The 13,470-nt window shown below is 33.8% G+C and overlaps 1 protein-coding gene across 1 annotated transcript; it reads left to right on the top strand.

Moving 5' to 3' along the window:
• The first annotated feature begins 5,220 nt into the window (after positions 1 to 5,220).
• LOC135835042 (sialin-like) lies at positions 5,221 to 10,327 on the top strand. The gene is made up of 9 exons (XM_065349095.1): positions 5,221 to 5,504; positions 5,585 to 5,727; positions 5,824 to 6,108; positions 6,239 to 6,326; positions 6,415 to 6,635; positions 9,262 to 9,408; positions 9,506 to 9,638; positions 9,743 to 9,984; positions 10,116 to 10,327. The coding sequence occupies exons 1-9, from the start codon at positions 5,423 to 5,425 to the stop codon at positions 10,248 to 10,250; spliced, it is 1,476 nt and encodes a 491-aa protein (XP_065205167.1). The 5' UTR covers positions 5,221 to 5,422; the 3' UTR covers positions 10,251 to 10,327.
• The last annotated feature ends 3,143 nt before the right edge of the window (positions 10,328 to 13,470 follow it).

Genomic DNA, 13,470 nt, shown 5'->3' with positions numbered 1-13,470 from the left:
TGTGCAATCGTGCATTTGTGCAATAGTGGGTTTGTGCGGTTGTGCATTTGTGCAGTCCTGCATTTGTGCAGTCATGCACTTCTACAATTGTGAGTTTGTGCAAATGTGGGTTTGTGCAGTCATGTGTTTGTGCAGTTGTACAATCGTGCATTTGTGCTATCATGTGTTTGTGTAAAATAAAATCTCAAACGCTTGCCTCCCCCTTGGTTATGCAGAATCTCAAACCCTTGCATCCCCCTTGGTTATGTGGAATATCAAACCCTTGACTCCCTCTTAGTTATGTAAAATCTCAAACCCAATCTTCCCCCCTGATTATTTGAAATCTAAAACCCTTGCCTCCCCCTTGGTTATGTAAAATGTATTAACCCACAATAGAACAACTCCACAAATAAATCTCGAACCCTCGCCTCCCCCTGGGTCATGTAAAATTTTTCAACCCTCAATAGAACGACTCAAAAAAAAATCTCAAACCCTTGCCTCCCCCTTGGTTATGTAAAATCTCAAACCCTTGCCTCCCCCTTTGTTATGTTAAATCTCAAACCCTATCTTCCCCCTTGGTTATGTGAAATCTAAAACCCTTCCCACCCCCTTGGTTATGTAAAATTTTTCAACCCTTGCCTCCCCCTTCGTTACGTAAAATCTCAAACCCTTGCATCCCCCTTGGTTATGTGGAATATCAAACCCTTGACTCCCTCTTAGTTATGTAAAATCTCAAACCCAATCTTCCCCCTTGGTTATGTGAAATCTAAAACCCTTCCCTCCCCCTTGGTCATGTGAAATTTTTCAACCCTCATTAGAAAGACTCAACAGAAAAATCTCAAACCCTTACCTCCCCCTTGGTTAAGTTAAATCTCAAACCCAATCTTCCCCCTTCGTTATGTAAAATCTCAAACCTTTACTTCCCCCTTGGTTATGTATAGAGTGCGGATTTTTATGCACGAAAAATCTCAAATTATGCACATAATTTATGCATTGTAAAAGCCTGAAATATGTCATTTTTATGCATTTAAATGCTGAAAAATGCAAAATATGCACAATTGAGATGGGTGTTGTTGGAAAGCATTTTTCAATCTGAGTACAATGGTAGGACTCATTTTTTGTTATTTTCCAATTAAATTCTATAAAACACACAAAAAAAGGGGAAAAAAATACAAACAGCATGTGTTGAAAATCGTCATAAATCGAAAAATCACAAAATCAGTTGTAAAAAATTTTTATTTTTATTTTTGTTTTGTTTTGGCAGTCATTTTAATTTTAACAAAAACGTAAAAAATGAAAATTTTGGTCAAAATTTTTGAAATATGCTGAAAATGGCCAAAATATGTCGTTTTATGCACATTTAATGCTAGAATTATGACGTTTTATGCATTTACAGCCAAAATATGCAAAATATGCACAATCAAATTGGGCTCATTTTACTCAAAATGTTCCAAATCACAAAGATCAATGCGATATGCGCAATTATCTCGTACATATCAAAATATGCAAAAAATAAAAATCCGCACTCTAGTTATGTAGAATCTCAAGCCCTTGCCTCCCCTCTGGTAATGTAAGATCTCAAACCCTTGCCTCCCCTTTGGTTATGTAAAATATCAATCCCTTGCCTCCCCTTTGGTTATGTAAAAGCTGAAACCCTTGCCTCCACCTTCGTTCTGTAAAATCTCAAACCCTTGCCTCCCCCTTGGTTATGTAAAATCTCAAACGCTTGCCTCCCCCTTGGTTATGTAGAATCTCAAACCCTTGCATCCCCCTTGGTTATGTGGAATATCAAACCCTTGACTCCCTCTTAGTTATGTAAAATCTCAAACCCAATCTTCCCCCTTGGTTATGTGAAATCTAAAAGCCTTCCCTCCCCCTTGGTCATGTGAATATTTTCAACCCTCATTAGAACGACTCAACAGAAAAATCTCAAACCCTTGCCTCCCCCTTGGTTAAGTTAAATCTCAAACCCAATCTTCCCCCTTCGTTATGTAAAATCTCAAACCTTTACTTCCCACTTGGTTATGTAGAATCTCAAGCCCTTGCCTCCCCTTTGGTTATGTAAAAGCTGAAACCCTTGCCTCCACCTTCGTTCTGTAAAATCTCAAACCCTTGCCTCCCCCTTTGTTATGTAAAATCTCAAACCCAATCTTCCCCCTTGGTTATGTGAAATCTAAAACCCTTCCCTCCCCCTTGGTTATGTAAAATTTTTCAAACCACATTAGAACGACTCAACAGAAAAATCTCAAACCCTTGCTTCACCCTTCGTTATGTATAAGCTCAAACCCTTGCATCCCCCTTGATTAAGTTAAATCTCAAACCCAATCTTCCCTCTTGGTTATGTAAAATGTTTCAACTCTTGATAGAACGACTCAACAAAAAAATCTCTAACCAAATCTTCTCCCATGGTTATGTGAAACGTCAAACCCTTGCCTCCCCTTTGCTTATGTAAAATGTTTCAACCCTCAATAGAACGACTCATCAGAAAAATCTCAAACCTTTGCCTCTCCCTCGGTCATGTGAAATTTTTCAACCCTCATTAGAACAACTCAACAAAAAAATCTCAAACCCTTGCCTCCCCCTTGAATATGTAAGATCTTGAACCCTTGCTTCCCCCTTCGTTATGTATAAGCTCAAACCCTTGCATCCCCCTTGGTTTTGTAAAATCTCAAACCTTTGCTTCCCCCTTGGTTAAGTTAAATCTCAAACCCAATCTTCCCCCTTGGTTATGTAAAATCTCAAACCTTTGCTTCCCCCTTGGTTATGTAGAATCTCAAGCACTTGCCTCCCCCTTGGTTATGTATCTCAAACCTTTGACTCCCCCTTGGTCATGTGAAATTGTTCAACCCTTATTAGACTGACTCAACAAAAAAATCTCAAACCCTTGCCTCCCCCTTGGTTATGTAAAATATCAATCCCTTGCCTCCCCTTTGGTTATGTAAAAGCTGAAACCCTTGCCTCCCCCTTCGTTCTGTAAAATCTCAAACCCTTGCCTTCCCCTTGGTTATGTAAAATTTTGTGCAATCTTGAGTTTGTGCAATTGTGAAATTGTGTGTTTGTGCAATCATTCATTTGTGCAAATCACATGATTTTGCAATTGTGCAATCATGTGTTTGTGCTTGTGCATCGTGTGTTTGTGGCTTTGTGCAATGGTGTCTTTGTGCAATCATGGGTTTGTGCAATCGGGTGTTTCTGCAATCATGCGTTTGTGCAATTTTGCGTTTGAGCAATCATGCATTTATGTGAGCGTGCAGTCGTGCAATTGTGTGTTTGTGCAATCATGCTTTCACCTAATCGTGCTTTTGCACAATCGACGCAATCATGCATTAGTGCAATTGTGCAGTTGAGCAATCATGCATTTGTGCAATCGTGTGTTTGTGCGATCGCATGTGTGTGCAATTGCATGTTTAACTGTTTGTGCAATTGTGCATTTGTGCAATCATGAATTTTTTAAAAAATTGTCCCCATTCCCCTCAGACCTGATTATGATTCAAAATAGTGAGACTGATAAGATATGTACCTACATATTAAAGTTTCAGATCTGATCAGAGCTAATCAGATCCGCATTCTTTTTGGATCCAAGTTGAACTCATCAGACATGAGCTAATCTAATCAGAACGGGCCAGATCAAAGTTTTGATCAGATTAGATCTATTCAGACCTGATCATGATTCAAAATAGTGAGATCTGATTAGATCTTGAGCTACAGATCTGGTCAGAGCTAATCAGATCCGCATACTTTTTGGATCCAAGTTGAACTCATCAGACATGAGCTGATCTAATCAGACCTGGTCAGATCAACGTTTTGATCTGATTAGATCTTGTAAGACCTGATCAGATCCAATGGGGCAAATCTGGTTATTTTTCACCACATCTGATCAGACCTGATCATATCCAATTATTTTGCATTCGGCATCCAAAGATCTTGTTTCTCTGAAATTCATTTTCAGGTATACATTAATTTCCAGACATTTCATGAAAAATTCTTTAATACTGATAAGTGATGACTTCAAGAGGGGGAGAAAGGGACCCTTTGAGATCTGACCAATCAGGTCTATTTAGATATGCACCGGGTCCCGCACCCCCTCGTGGGGAATGGGCACAATTAAAACAACAACAAAAAATGTCTCCTTCCCACGGGATCTGATTAGGACTGAACAGATCCAATCCTATTTGAACTTCTGGTCAGATTAATGCATCCATAAAATGCTCTGCAGATCTAATCGAGATCCAATAGTTTTTCGTGCAAAATGATACTGCTGCTTTATTCACATTCAACTTATTGATAAGCTGAAAGTAAGTAGTTTAAAAATTATGACCAGTGAGATACTGATTAAAGGAATTAAACTCTCGATTCAAGCATCTTTGAAGGTTACAATAACTTCAATAATTCATCAAGATTCAAGTGGGTAAATTTACACACCTATACATGTACCTACCTATGTACTATGAATTTTGTGAATTTTAATTATGGTCACCAAAATACCCACCTGATGAAAGACACATTGTGGTGTTATAAATAAAATACGTAGATAAAGAATATTAAATAACACGACATAATCGACATCGATGTAAAATTTTGAAATTTAAAAATAGGTAGGTACCGTGATCATCTACATTACACATACCTACCAACTAACATGACATTTTGACATTTAAAAATTTCACATCGAGTACCTCGTTCCAAATGAATGACAATTTCTATAATGAAAATAAATTCATCAAATAACCCAACTGAAAGTTACCCAGAAAATTCTCTCCACGACGAAAGCTCTTCTCTCATTTTAAAACTTTCCACAAAAAGAGCTCGGAATCTTCCATCGAAATATCCACCTACCCATAAACAAACAAAAGGATGAAAAATTTCCAAAAATTAACATTATGTCATCGTCTAGGTTATAGGTGTTCATTTCAGCTCGAATTTATTACATTATCAGGCAGACAGATTAAAAGCCAAAATCAGCTTAATTCAGATATGTTACTTAGTAAACGCATGGCCAATCACTTTGCAGACATTCGCCAGACGAGCGCATTGCTTCACACTATACAATCAAATTACCAATACGTGTTAGATAAACATCGATAATAGCTTACAAAAAAAAATTATTCTCATTATCTTAAAATATACTTCAAAAAAACATTATCTTTTATCGGTGGTTAAAATATAATAAAAAGATTGGATTATGTCGATATCTGTTTAATATAAGAGAACGTGAGAGGCAGGGTGGGTATGATACAAATATATACCGCTGCTCCGTACTGTATTATTGACATTTTGTCGTTAATACAGTATAATAAAGATTAAAGACTACCTACGAGAAATTTTCTTCTTCAGTCATCGTTAATTTTGACGAAAATAATAACGAGTGAAAAAGTATATATAGGGTATAAAATATAGGTAGCAGTAACTTGTAATCACCTAATTCTTCCAATTGATCGCCATCATGAAGTACGTCGTGCCAAAAGTTGCCAGCAGTGCGAATGAAATCGAGAATGGATCGAATGAAAAAAATTTTCCAAATCCAGGTAGGTTCATCGATTAAAAAAATAAAAATTCATCGATATGGATAAATTATTAAAACTTTTTCTTCATTTTGAATTTTCAGGTCTTGGTATACGACATTTGCAGAGTTTACTGTTATTTTTATGTGTCTTTTGCGGATATCTTCAAAGAGTAAATCTGTCTGTTACCATCGTAGCTATGACCAAGTTCAAAGATACAGAAGAGAAACAAATTCGTGGATTTCCTGTAAGAAAGAAATTACCTATTCCATTTTGTTACGAGAATTTAAACGAATGAATTTTTTATCTGGAATACCTAATTAAAATTCGAATTTTTCTGTAGACTTACGAATGGGATAATGATATCTGCAGTTATTTGCATGCTGCTTTTTTCCTCGGTTACTTCGTTATGAATTTTCCTGCGGCTTGTTTGGGGGTGCATTTCAACGTGAAAAGGCTACTTTTGGTAACATTCGTGGTGAATGGAGTTCTATCTTGTCTTACTCCACTTCTGATTAATTTCCATTACACTGGATCGAATGAAATGTTGTTACAATTCAAGTCTTGGGCTGGGATTGGAAACTGGAGAGCTTTGATCGTGCTTCGAGCTGTACAAGGAATACTTCAAGTTAGTACCAAATTAAAATAATAAAATGTATTGGATTCAGATGTTGAAAAATACACATTTTAGAATCCATTTTTTCAAAAAATGGTGTTCAAAAAAAATTTTTAGATTTAAAAATTTATGATTCCTGCAGGCATTCATGTTTCCGACAATTCACGCCATAAGTGCTAAATGGGCTCCTCCCAACGAACGTAGTCGATTAGTAGGATTCATCTTGAGTGGTAGGTTGATTTTTAAGTAAATTTTCTTTCTCACAACATTACATATAAGGGTTATGTGAATCTTACCCGTGACCTGTGTCCAAGACAGGTATTCCATTTGGAACAATGGTCACATTGGCTGGTTCTGGACTCTTGGCTAGTAATCCATATTTGGGGTGGCCTTCGGTATTCTACGTTAGTGGAGCTTCTGGGCTTATATGGTCACTGTTTTGGGCATGGTTTGGTTCCAGTAGTCCGGCAACGCATTCGGCTATTTCATCTGAAGAGTATAATTACATTACCAGTAAACTGCCGCCGGAAAAAACAGAGGTAATGTTATTAACATGTTTTTAGTAGGTACCTACCTACCCACCTAGTTTTAATTAATCATAAATTCAAGACAAAACAACGAACAATGAAGGAGAAGGGAAGGGAAGAGAAGGGAAGGGGTAAGAGGTGGAGTCTAAAAATCGTCAATTTTCGAAATGCCCCAGGTCTGATTTTTTTTACAAATCAATAGGGCGCGGTCGAATAAGTCGTGCACTCCTTCACTTTGCAGCAAAAATGAACTGTGAAGGAATTATTTAAAGGTACCTTTGTGACCTATCAAAATAGGTTAAAATTTCACGAAAAATTCAAATATCTCAACAGAAATGCTTTTTGAGCACTTTTGAAAAATTTTGAGGTGGAAATTTAATCGTAATTTGGGGATTTTTGAGAGAGGGTGTCATGTCAGTAATAAAAATGGGTTAAAATTTCAAGAGAAAATCAAAAATTTCCACCTAAACTATTTTTAAGCCTTTTGCAGAATTTTGAGTCTAAATTTGAGTCAATTTTCCAGATATTTCTGAAAAAAAATGACCTTGCAACTCATCAAAATGGGTTGAAATTTCGCGAGAACTTGAAATATTGAAGCAAAACTATTTTTTAAGACCAAAATGGGGGCATGATTTTTGATTCTCCTGAAAAAGTGTCATGAGAATCTATCAGAATGAGTTGAAATTTTGCAAGACATTAATTGAGTACTTTTACGAAGTTTTTTGAGAATTATTTAGAGTATTTTGAGCCCTGAATTGGGTCCTAATTTTTTGGTGTTGAATGAGTTGAATGCTCAGCAGAACAACAAAACTTTTCATTAGATTCTTTTTTGTAAGATGGGTCATAATTCTCAGGATTTCTGAAAAAATCAATCAGAAATTATTTTTTTAGCTTCTTTGAAAAAATCATGACCCAAGTTTGATCTCAAAATTCTTCAATCAAGATTAACCAAAAACATTTTCGACAGAAATTTGTGTTTTTGTGCCGAAATTCCCACTCATTTTGACAGGTCGCCTGACACCTTTTTTCAGAAATCCTCAAAAACATGACTCGATTTCAAACTCAAAATTCTTCAAAAATTCTCAAAAAACATCTTAGTTAATATTTGAGTTTCTTAAGTAATTTCTACCTACCCATTTTGACAGGTCGAAGGACACTTTTTGAAAAATCAAAAAAGTCAAAATCTAATTTTGGGCTCGAAATTTTTCAAAATATGCTCAAAAATGTTTTTGTTGAAATTCTCTCACAATTCTCCAAAAGTGTTTCAAAAAGTTTTGATGTAGAAATTTTTCATTTCCCACCAAAATTTTAACCCATTTTCAAAAGTTGCAGGACACCTTTATCAAAAACTCCAAAAATCATGACCCAATTTTGAGCTCAAAATCTTTTCGAAAAATGCGCAGAAAACATTTTAGTTGAAATTTTCGGGTTTCTCGTGAAATTTCAACTCATTTTGATGAGTTGCAAGATGCTTTTTCAAGAATCCTGAAAATCGTGCTCCAATTTGGGACTGAAAATTCTTCAATAATTCTCAAAAAAATATTTTCGTTTCAACATTATAAATTTCTCAAAAAATTTTTAATCATTTTTGCGTGCTGCGAGGTCAGTTTTTCAAAATCATCTGAAAAATTGACACATAGGTACCTATTTAGTCTCAAAATTTTACAAAAAGTGATCAAAAAAAGTTTCGATGGGAATTTTTGGATCTCCTACTGAAATTGTAACCTTTTGTTAGTCGCTTGTCACTTTTTTCAAAATTCCATGGAATTGGGATCCAATTTTGGACTTGAAATCCTTCAAAAATGACCAAAAAACATATTCGTTGAAATATTTCAGTTTCTTGCAAAATTTCAATCCATTTTGGAAGGTTGCATGGCCATTTTTTTCAAAAACCTGGAAAATCCAAAATTCTTCAGAAGTGTTCAAAAAAAAAACATTTCGTTGAAATATTTGAGATTCTCGTGAAATTTGAACTCATTTGGATAGATCGCATGCCACTTTTACACAACAATGCAAAAAATTAAAATCATAATTTTGAACTCGGAATTTTTCAAAAAGTGCTCAAAAAACATTTTGGTCAAAGTATTTCCTTTTTTCAGTAATTTTAATCAGTTTTGATGAAATCATGATTGTTTTCAAAGCTAGGTACCTACTTGGAAAATTGACTCCACTTTGAGCTAAAAATCCTCAAAAACTGCTCGAAATAATTCTGATCGAAATTTTTGATTTTCTGTCAAAATTTTAACTCATTTGGATTGGTTGCATTATGTATACTTTCCTCAATAATGTCAAACTCATGACCAAATTTTGAGCTCAAAATTTCCAAGAAATGCTCAGAGTAAAAAAAAAAAACATTTTTTCGAAATATTTCACTTTCTAGCCTTTTAATCCGTTTTGATTGGTCGCATTGTATGGTCTAATTTTGCGATCAAAATTCTTCAAAAAATGCCCAAAGAACATTTTTCTCGAGATATTTAAAATTCTTGCAAAATTTTAATAATTTTGATAGGTAGACCTTTTTCAGCCTGAATATCTACCTACCAAAATTGAAGGGTTTAGGTAGGTACCTAGCTACCTACATAGTTAGTTTTCAACATCAAATAAATCCTCGATTGTTAATTGAACTGAAAACTTACAGAAAAAAGTCCCATGGTTCAATATTCTGACAAGTGTCCACGTGTGGGCCATCATTGTCGCCCATACCGCTCACAATTGGGGCTTTTGGTTACTTTTATCCGAAATGCCAACCTTCTTACACGCAGTTTCCGGCTTCAACATAAAATCAGTGAGTACCTACCTATCTAATTGATCAAATTAATGAACTTCCAAGTAGGTATTTTGGCATTTCAACATTAATAATTTCAACATTTTATCACTCACAGGATGGATTACTCTCTTCTATGCCTTACGTAACCATGTGGTTATTACAATTCCCCGTCATGTGGATCGCAGACAGACTGAATAAAAGAGGCGTTACATCGATAACAGCTTCGAGAAAAATTTGGACTTCCATAGGTAGGTACCTATCTACTATTCGCATTCGCATCCATGTTAAAATTTCAATTAGGAACATATTCAATCATTTTAAAAATCCTATACTTCTGAACTATTTGCAACAGGTCAATGGGGAGGAGCAATCAGTTTAGTAGCTTTAGGATACTTGGACAGCAACACAACTGCAGCTGTAGCTCTTTACGTAGTTTCTGTTGGAATTGGATGCTGCTGTAATGTAGGCTTCAACGTCAATCATATGGATCTAACTTCAAACTACGCTGGTATCCTGATGGGCTTATCTAACGCCTTCGGAGCCACAGGTGGTTTCGGAGCTCCACTTATTGTCAGCATTTTTGTAGAGGATGTTGTAAGTTCTATTTTCTCTTCTTTGAGCTGAACAATTTGATGATTAAACTAACTTAGGCTATAGCTTTAGCTAAATTCTCATTCTGTTTTAAATAATAATACCTTTATGTACATACTTCTGTGTACTTTTAGAGCTCAGTCAGCGAATGGCGAATTGTCTTTTACATCGGAGCAGGTATTTTATTCTTTGGCAATTTATTCTTCGCGATATTTGCCTCCGGCAAGACTCAATCGTGGAATAATAAATACACAAATATCCAAACATGAATCTTTTAGTTTAAGTATTGCTGTGTTCATTTTGTATCTTATTTCGTATTGAATAAAAATTCTCATTTTTAGTCAAATTCTGTATCAAGTTACTATTACCTATACTTGCTAGTGCTTTTTCAGATTTATTTGGTCTGGTGTTTCGAGTTTGTAAATTTGGCCTGCTTTGTGATTTACATTCAGGTCCTCTCCCTTCATGAGGTTTTCATTTTCTCGAGAGAGGGCTATTTCTAAGATTTTTTGGGGGGTGATTCTTTTAAGTAGTGGTATCTCTGGTAAAGTCTTTAAAAACAAACTTATTGCATAAAATTGCATTTTTTTTGGTTGAAAAATTCCATAAGATTGCATTTTATTGGTCGTACAAGAATATTGCCTCAAATTGCATTTTTTGATCATAAAAATTGCATTTTTGGTCACAATCTCTCAAAAAATGCATGAAATTGCATTTTTTTCGTTCACAAAATTGCATAAAATTGAATTTTTTCTTAAAAATTTCATCAGATTGCATTTTATTAATCACAAAAATTGCATTTTTGGTCACAATCTCACAAAAATTGCACAAAGTTTCATTTCTTGGTCACAAAAATTGCAACAGAAAATTGAATTTTTTGATCGCATAAAATTGCATTTTTTGGTTACTAGAATTCAAAAAATTGCATAAGACTGCATTTTGTTGATCACAAAAATTGCATAAAATTGCATTTTTTTGGTCATCAAATTGCATAAAATTGCATTTTTTTGGTCATCAAATTGCACAAAATTGCATTTTTCTGGCCACAAAAATTGCATATTCTGGTCACAAAATTCCATAAAATTGTATTTTTTGGTCACAAGGATGTCATGAAATCAATTTATTAATCATCAAAATTGCATTTTTGGCCACAATCTCACAAAAATTGCATGAGATTACATTTTTTTGGTCAAAAAGTGGCATAAAATATTCCTCAAAAATTCATCAAATTGCATTTTATTAGTCACAAAAGTTGCATTTTTGGTCACAATCTTACAAAAATTGCACAAAACTGCATTTTTCTGGTCACCAAAAATTGCATATTCTGGTCACAAAATTTCATAAAATTGTATTTTTTGGTCACAAGAATGTCATTTAAATTGCATTAAATCAATCATAAAAAATAAAAATTGCAGTTTTGGTCACAATCTCACAAAAATTGCATGGGATTACATTTTTTTGGTCACAAAATCGCATAAAATTGAATTTTTTCTCAAAAATTCCATTAGATTGCATTTTATTAATCACAGAAATTGCATTTTTGGTCACAATCTCACAAAAATTGCACAGTTTTATTTTTTGGTCACAAAAATTGCATCAAATTGCATTTTTTGGTCATAAAAATTGCAGCTGAATATTAACATTTTTTGAGCGCATAAAATTGTATTTTCTGATTGCATAAAATTGCATTTTCTGGTCACAAGAATTCAAAAAAATTCCATAAGATTGCATTTTATTGGTCATAAAAATTGCATCAAATTGCATTTTTTTTGGTCACAAAAATTGCATATTCTGGTCACAAAATTTCAAAAAATTGAATTTTATGAAAATTTGTGACCAGAATATGCAATTTTTGTAAGATTGTGACCCTAATTTTATGAAATTTTGTGACCAGAATATGGAATTTTTGTAAGATTGTGACCCTAAAATGCAATTTTTGTGACCAAAAGAAATGCAATCTTATGGAATTTTTTTCAATAATTGAAAAAAATTCCATAAGATTGCAGGTTATTGGTCATAACAATTGCATCAAATTGTATTTTTTGGTCACAAAATTTGCATTTATGGTCACAAAAATGTCATCCACTTGAATTTTTTAGTCACTAAAATTGCTTCAAAGTGCATTTTTTTGGTCACAAAACTTGCATTTTTGGTCACAAAAAATTGGGTAAAATTACATTTGTTGGTCACAAAATGAATTTTTTAGTCACAAAAACTGCATAAAATTGCATTTTCCAGGTCACAAAAACTGCATAAAACAGCATTTTGGCCACAAAAATTGCATAAAATAGAATTTTTTGAGACACAAAAATTACTTAATAGATTCTTTGAGGAGGGGATTTACATCAGACAGTTAAAATAGGCTGTTACTGTTCCAATATTTAAAAAACAGAACGACATATTTTGAATTTCTTACCAAAAAACCAAACCAAAAATTTTTCAAATTTCTGAAAAAAATTGGAATTTTTGTAAATTTTTGGAAAAAATTAATTTTTTTTTTGAAATCTTGACCAAAAATAAAATTGAGACCTTGTAGAAAAAATTCTGACAAAAATCACAACGGTTGGAAAATCAAGAATTTTTGAATTACTGAAAAAAATTAGGAATTTATTAGGATATTTTCCAAAGTTGTCTGAAAAATCGTAGCTTTTTCAAATTTCTGATAAAAATTGTGACTTATTCATTAACATCCTGAAAAAAATCAGTTATTTTTTCAAACTTTGATTAATATTAACCTAGATTAGCCTATTTTTTCAAACTTTTGAAAAAAATCAGGTAGATTTCAGAATCGAGACCGGAGACTTTTTTTAAATTTCTATAAAAGGAATGAGGACTTTTCTCCAATTTTGGCTACAAAATTGGGACATTTTCAAATTTCTAACAAAAATTATGATTTTTTTTGAAATCATGAAAAACATAGGAACTTTTTAAAATTTCTGACAAAAACTCGGAACTTTTTAAAATTTTGGCAAAAAATAGGGACTTTTTGCAATCTCTTGCTTAAAAAGCAAAATTTTCCAAAGTTTTTGATAAAAATTGTTTCTCGGCTAGAATCAAGATTGTGGTCAATTTTTGGCCAAGTATTTCTGACAAACGTCAGGACCTTTTTCGAACTCTGTCTAAAAAATCGAGTTTTGTTCTTTCTGACAAAAATCACGACTGTTTTCAGATCCTGAAAAAAAGTCAGGACTTTCTCAACTCTGACAAAAATCCAGGGCTCTTTAAAATTTCTGATAAAAAATCTCGACTTTTTTGAAAACTCGACTGAAATTGGGACTTTTTCACAATATACATTTTGAAAACAAGATCCCCTCAAATAAATGACTCAGGTACCCAGCCCACCTACTTAAATTTCGTTATCAACTACTTATTATTTTCTTCGAATAAATTCGTACAAGTTTCTGAAAATTTACAGGGCCATAAAACTCGAAAACTTCTGACGCACGACAGTAGACGACGACGGTAATATAATAAAACAAAATCCACACG

The sequence above is a fragment of the Planococcus citri genome, chromosome 1 (genome assembly GCF_950023065.1).
Source record: "Planococcus citri chromosome 1, ihPlaCitr1.1, whole genome shotgun sequence".
In the NCBI taxonomy this organism is placed as follows: Eukaryota; Metazoa; Arthropoda; class Insecta; order Hemiptera; family Pseudococcidae; genus Planococcus; species Planococcus citri.
Note: the sequence above shows the minus strand (reverse complement) of the source record. Positions and strands in the feature narration are given on the sequence as shown.